We start from the raw sequence: 7252 nt of genomic DNA on the forward strand, positions 1-7252 counted from the left end.
ATTATACAATGTGTATGATTGTAAAAATGTTTGTTGGAGTATATCTTCATTGTGACTTAGGGGTTATGGAGCATTGCTAGATGCCTACCATAATCAGTGGGAGTTTTGTTCATAAAGAGTTATGACAAAACATATCGAAATAAACTGTGATATTGGGCCCACGGCTAGGCCATAGTGAACCTAAGAGGTCATACATAAAAACTAAGGAGAATGAAGAAATAGCCAAAGAGAGTTGATTATCCAAGGTTGGCTAGCACCTACCAAGGGTAATAAAGTTATTTATATTAATCATTTTCTTTATATTAAATTGGATTTTATAAGGGGTTGTAATTGTAAACAATTAAGGATTAAATTGTTATGTAAACAATTTAAGAGTTAAATTGTTAATTGTGATTAAATGTTAATCCAATGTTATAATTTAAAGAAGTTTAACAACTTCATAACAATTATGGAATTGTTTAAGGAAGTCCAAAACAATTATTGAATTATTTACAAGGATTCCTATATAAAGAAATGATATACCAATTTTTGTGTAGAGATAAAAAAAATCTCTAAGAACCCTGAATCTCTCTCTTGGTCAAATTTCTTCTTCCCTTGGTGTGGATACTCTTTTGCTTAATTTTTCTTGAAATTAAGAGTCTCTAAGGTTGCTAAGGGCTTAAGGTAACGTATTCTACCTTACTTATTTCAATTTGATTGATTTTTTTTTTTAAACTATGACTATACTTGTTATAGTATGATATGCTTGATTCTCCATGCATCCATTTTTCAGCGGGTACCCTATTTTGAAACCTGGACTGAAATGAAATATCTTTGGAGAATGGGTGGTCTATTGCAATTTCACATATAAAATAATTAAAATAGAAAAAGTTAATTTTTTACAATAATCTAATTAAATAAATATGCAATTATACTTATTAAATATAAACTACACCATATAAAAAACTTTATTATATTATAATATATTAATATTAAAGTTTTGATTAATTAAGTGTATAATTGGAATTATGACTAATTAAAAGCATTTTAATGTTATTAAAAAGATTATTTTCTAATAAAATAGTATATTTGATTGAATAATAATACGATATTTAGTTATTTATTTCAATTATCAAGTTTTAAGTATATTTGTATTTAATTAGTAATTAATTAATTATATAAAATAAATTGATAAACACTAATACATTACTAGTTAAATGATTACTTAATCAATTATAACATTACATTAGTAATTTAGTATATTACTTAATTAAATAATTAGAAATTTAATTAACTATAACATTACATTATAGATTTATAGTATAATTACTTAATTAATTATAACATTACATTATAAAAAAAATATTAGTTAATTAATTATAACATTTCATTATAAATAATAGTAAAATATTTAATTAAATGATTAAAAATTTAATTAATTATAATATTACATTAAAGATTTATAGTATGATTGCTTAATTTATTATAATATTACATTATAATATGATCACATAATTAATTATAACATTACATAATTATAATTACTTAATTAATTATGACATTATATTATAAACATTAGTAATTTACTATATTAGCACAATACTTATTAAATGATTAGAAATTTAATTAATTATAATATTACGTTATAAACAAATGATTACTTAATTAATTATAACATTTCATTATAAACATTAGTATAATATTTAATTAAATGATTAAAAATTTAATTAAATATTATATTATATTAAAGATTTATAGTATGATTACTTAATTCATTATAACATTATATTATAAACATTAGTAATTTATTATATTAGCACAATACTTAATTAAATGATTAGAAATTTAATTAATTTTAACATTATATTATAAATTAATAATATGATTATTTAATTAAATGATTACGTAATTAATTATAATATTCTATTATAAACATTAATATAATACTGAATTAAATGATTAGAAATTTAATTAATTAAAACATTAGTAATTTACTACATTAGTACATTACTTAAATAAATGGTTAAAACTAATTATAACATTACATTATAGATTTGAAGTATTATAGATTTGAAGTATGATTACTTAATTAATTATAATATTAAATTATAGATTTATAATATGATTGTTTAATTAATTTAATTAATTGTTTGTATTTTGGTTTTGATTGAGGAATTTTATGTGAATTGTGATGAATTGATTGAATTTAAGTGTTGCCTAGAGATTAGAGGATTTATGAGTCACATTGGACACAAATGAATGAGTAATCAAAATTTGTTACGGGTGTATTTGTTAACTTTTAAGGTATTTTTATCATTTTTTTAAACTAATAAGGGGGTAATTCATTTTTTATAGGGTACCCAAGAAAGGAACCAAAACCTAAAATATAGGTTTCGGTTCCTTGAATTTAAGAACATGTATTGTACAATTCTAATTCCGATTCCTTTTTTTGAGAACCTGTATTATATGATTCTAGTTCTAGTTCCCTTGAAAAATACAGGGCATCTAAAACCGCTCACCCTTATAATCTTAACCAAAAAAAAAAAAAAAAAAAAATTAATAAATATTAATCCAGTGCCAATTCATAAATATAACGAGTTAATCAACTTAAGTTATGTCACACGTCAAATTCACACTCTTCTACGCTGGCATGCAGCTAATCCTTCCTCATCTTACTCGCATTTTTACGCTGGCATGCAGCTAATCCTTTCTCAGCTTACTCGCTTTCATCAAATTCTCTCTCTCCCATGTGAGCACCGACAGCGCCAGCTGCACTTCATGGTTCATCACTACTCCTCTCTCATCCCCTGCACTCCATTCTCTCCTTTCCCCCGCCCAAAAACCTTAAATCCTGCCAATGATACTACGCCACATCATCAAACATTCAAACACGTTTCTCCAGCACTCGACACGTCTCTAAGCATACAATCATTCTAATACTATTTATACACGGAAACATTTCTCAACGCGTTTCTTTTATTTATTTTTTCCTTTTTCCCTCTGACTTTACTGATTTCCTTATATCACTGCGTTTTTAGTGCTTTCCCTCATCCTTTTGTTATTTTAATTCGTTCTCGGCTCAGCTTCTTCATTTCAATTCTAGTTCTAATTTCTACAACTCTCTCAACACAATGGCTAGAGCATTGCTCTTCATCGCTCTCTGCGTCCTCCCTGCTCTCGTCAGCGCCGGCCGCCCCAACAAGGACCCCTTCGAGGTACAAGGACGCGTGTATTGTGACGCTTGCCGTGCCGGTTTCGAGACCTCCGCCATCTCCTACATTGCAGGTGTGTGATGCATCTTATCGTAGTTTAGTGATGGATCTATTACTTAGATTGCTAGATCTACGCATTTCTACTTGCCTCTTTCTACTATTCCTAGGTTTTGCTCAGTATTCAGGCTAAATGCACACACCTTAACTGACCTCTATCTGCTCTTCCAAGGTTTTGCTCAGTATTCATGCTAAATGCACACACTTTAACTGACCTCTATCTACTCTGATTAGGTTTTGCTCAGTATTCATGCTAATTTCACGCACCTTAACTGACCTCTATCTACTCTTCCAAGGTTTTGCTCAGTATTCATGCTAATTGCACACACCTTCACTGTCAAACATGCTAAGTAACCGTACCCTGAGTTTCGCCGTGTGTAAGTGACCTAATGATAAGTACATAAATTAAGGTTTACTGTTAATTTATGTTATTAGATGTTAGATCTAGCTGCGGTGATTTACAACATGTGAGGTAATCATAATTAATCCTTAAAATAGTTTTATATTGTATCAAAGTATTTAAGAACTAATTAAAAGTAGAGTTGAACGAGGTATATTGTTTGTTAATAGTGTTTATATTGTTAATATAGGAGCCAAGGTTAGGGTGGAATGCAGTGATAGGAAGTCAATGCAGCTGGTATACAGCAAGGAAGCAACAACAGACTCCACTGGAACATACAAGATTCCTGTTAATGAAGACCATGAGGATCAGTGTTGTGACGCTATACTTGTAAGCAGCCCCCAGACTGACTGCAAAGTGGTCTCCCCAGGGCGTGATCGTGCCCGTGTCATCCTCACCGATTCCAATGGCATCGCCTCACGTCTCCGCTATGCCAATTCTTTGGGGTTCATGAAGGATAAAGCATTGTCTGGCTGCGCTCAGATCCTCAAGCAATATCAGGAGGAGGACGATGAGGACTAGAGATTGCATGTCAGTGGGTTTTTTTTTAATGCGTCTAATTGATTAATTAAGCTTTGTCTGCCCTGTTATTGTTATTATTACACCTATTATTATTTATTAATTTCTGGATGCTGTTTCTGTGTTTAGAGGATTGTTTATTTGTTGTTAATGAGACTCAACAATTATATACACGATGTCGCTTTTCTCATGGCCTGCACTTATTTATTTCTGCAATAAATCTATGTATTCAGAGTTTGAAGTTATCTATACCGGCATGCTTTGGATCGCATAATCTGTTGATGTATGTTTAATGGATTGCTTTGAAAATCTGCTTTGCTTATGTGATTGACAAGTTAACATTTACTAGGAGCTCTAGAATTACACTTTCAGGCTTGGTAGTCGGAGTGTGCTAAAACGATGTTGAGCTGTTCAAACAAAGTTTGATCAGTCTTTGATTCTGTTAAACTTTGATGTGTTTCTATGTTTGGTTTAAGTATTTTAATCAGCATTGTGTACACCTGTTGTTTAGATGTTTTGAATTTGATCCCCCTCATTGACGATAGACGGGTCTGAATTAATCTCATTGGTTAAATTTTGCTTGATCTTGTGGAATTTAAATCGAACATGCTACATATGACCTGTCTGTTTCATAAATTTTATAAATTGAATTTTGACAAAATGTTTTCATAAATAAAATTCTTTGCTATTGTGAATTCTTGCTGCCATCTATTTCTGCTGGGTTATTTGTCAAATGTCAGTTTAAGATAGAATGGTTTCTGTAATCTTCATTCTTGTTCTTTTGCTCCGTATCCTAGTCTAGTTATCTCCCCCACGAGACAGATTGCCGTTAAATCAAAATGTTATTCTTAGGGATGGGCACAAAGCCTGGTCCCGCGGGGACTCATTCTGATTCGGCCTCAAGGGAGTGGATTTTCCCCGAATCGTTTGGGCTTTGGGCCGGGATCGGGCCTAATATTAGCCCCTTCTGGGCCTAATATTAGCCCCAAAATTTGAGGACAGGCCGAGGCCGAGATAGGTCTTGCCCGGCTTGTATATATATATATATATATATAATAAATCATTATTTATATATATATATAATATGTTAATGCTATGAAGCAAAAGTTATACATTCGACATTATATATTATACATTGTATATTATATATGGTATATACTGTATAAGTATAATGTATATAACATATATATGATGTACATTATAATTTATACATAATATGCTATTATCTATAATCTTCCATTAATACATAATATATATGTAATATATTATTTGTTGTTTTGATTGATTATAATGAATCAATAAATCATTATAATTTTTTTTTTTTTTTTTTTTTTGTCCCTCATTGAATAATTATTTCAATTCTATTATCTAATTGCCTTTGTTATATTGTGATAGTTATTTATTTAGAATTTATTGTAATATATATGATAGTTATTTATTTAAAATTTATTATAATATATATGTATAATGTATCATATGTAATACATTATACCAATGTTTGAAAACCCAATCCGGGGTGAAACCCGGCAAAGTTTCTGGGTCCCAGGTGGACCGATTGACAAAAACTTTTAAAATTAAGCAAATACACCGCTAAAAATTACGTGTAAGTCCCTATAGGTTTGAACTTTATCAAACACACCCAAAATGCAAATCGACTGGCTACTGATTTGTGGTGATAACACCCCAGATGGAACCCCAATTATTCCTTAAGCTCATTTCCATTAAAATCTACTCAAGATTTGGCCGAAATAGGTTCGATTTCGATCAGATCTCACCGACACCGGCGTCGGTATTCCAGGCTAGATCTCATCGACACCGGCGTCGAAAACCCTCCCCATCACCCAGGAGTCACTCCCCTCTTCCTCTCGACCAAAACCCACCTCACCCTACCCCCGTTAACCTCGCCAATCGCCGGCAAAGTCGCATTGTTACCGCTGCCAGATTTGTTCGATTTCCGATCAATTTACTCACCAGAAATCAACGCCGTCACCACCATTGCATTCACCGGCACATACTCTTCAAAAGCCCCAACCTTTCAGCCATCGATTGTTCGCTGATCATCCTTCCAAATCTTAGGTTTGGGGTGAATCGGAAAAGTTAAACCCGGCCCGTTGAAGCCTCTAGGTCCCGGTTAAACCGGTCGGGCCGGCCCGGGTTTTAAAACACTGCATTATATATTAAAAAGACATTATATATGTTAATACTTATTACAATAATACATAATATTATACTGTTAATATATAATATATTTATATATATGTGTAATGTATTATAATTATCATTTTGATATTTGGATTCATTATAATCATTAATCAGGGGTTGGATGGATCCAACACTTGTTGAGAGTAGGCATTTTAACAAAAAAATACTAATATGTATAATTGTGGGGTGGGTCTTTTGGCAGCTCATGTTTTGAATCTTAATACTGTCATGTTTTGAATATTTTGATTATAAATCTGTCATATATTGTAATATATTATCAATTTAGTATGATAGTTTTTTTAATATTTAATATGTACATTATAGATTTAATTTTTTTTTTTAATGATATGGTCTTTATGTTTAATATGTATATTATATATATATATATATTGTTGGTATATATAATTTGGAGAAAGGGATAATAAAACTAATAAGGATACAAAAAGACAGAAAACCCCCAAACGGGAAATTCGGGGAATCCTCGAATTCCCCGTTTGGGGAACGGGCTTTTTTCGGGGATTCCCTGAATTCCCCAAACGGGCTTCGAGCTAGGATCGGGGAATCCCCCCGGGCTTTCAAGCCAGGGCCAGAGACAGGGGTCCTCGGCCCATGCCCATCCCTAGTTATTCTTAAAAAGTGTTGAGATGAGTTGAATTAAATCGAATTGGATTAAATTCTCAAAAATGCGCTTGACAAAATATCTGAAAAGTATATTAGAGTTTGACAAAATGTTGAATAGTTGTTTAATACATTTTTTTTAAGGTTTTTATGACAAAATAGTTGTTTGGTATATTTTTTGATAATATTTAAATTATTTTTTTAATCTACTACATTTGTTAATTTAGTTAAACATTCCTACAATAAAAGTTTAAAAATTAACTAA

General features: G+C 30.8%; 1 protein-coding gene across 1 annotated transcript; it reads left to right on the forward strand.

Moving 5' to 3' along the window:
• Positions 1-3039: 3039 nt before the first annotated feature.
• Positions 3040-4412, forward strand: LOC116134296 (pollen-specific protein C13-like). The gene is made up of 2 exons (XM_031419981.1): positions 3040-3264; positions 3839-4412. Exons 1-2 carry the CDS (start codon positions 3111-3113, stop codon positions 4168-4170), a joined length of 486 nt encoding a protein of 161 aa, XP_031275841.1. The 5' UTR covers positions 3040-3110; the 3' UTR covers positions 4171-4412.
• The last annotated feature ends 2840 nt before the right edge of the window (positions 4413-7252 follow it).

Source organism: Pistacia vera, unplaced genomic scaffold (genome assembly GCF_008641045.1).
Source record: "Pistacia vera cultivar Batoury unplaced genomic scaffold, PisVer_v2 Contig284, whole genome shotgun sequence".
NCBI classification, from domain to species: Eukaryota; Viridiplantae; Streptophyta; class Magnoliopsida; order Sapindales; family Anacardiaceae; genus Pistacia; species Pistacia vera.

Coding starts and splice junctions, on each gene's coding strand:
- LOC116134296 (XM_031419981.1), top strand. CDS start 3,111: ATGGCTAGAGCATTGCTCTTCATCGCTCTCTGCGTCCTCCCTGCTCTC. Junction 3,265..3,838: donor CGCCATCTCCTACATTGCAG/GTGTGTGATGCA, acceptor TTGTTAATATAG/GAGCCAAGGTTAGGGTGGAA.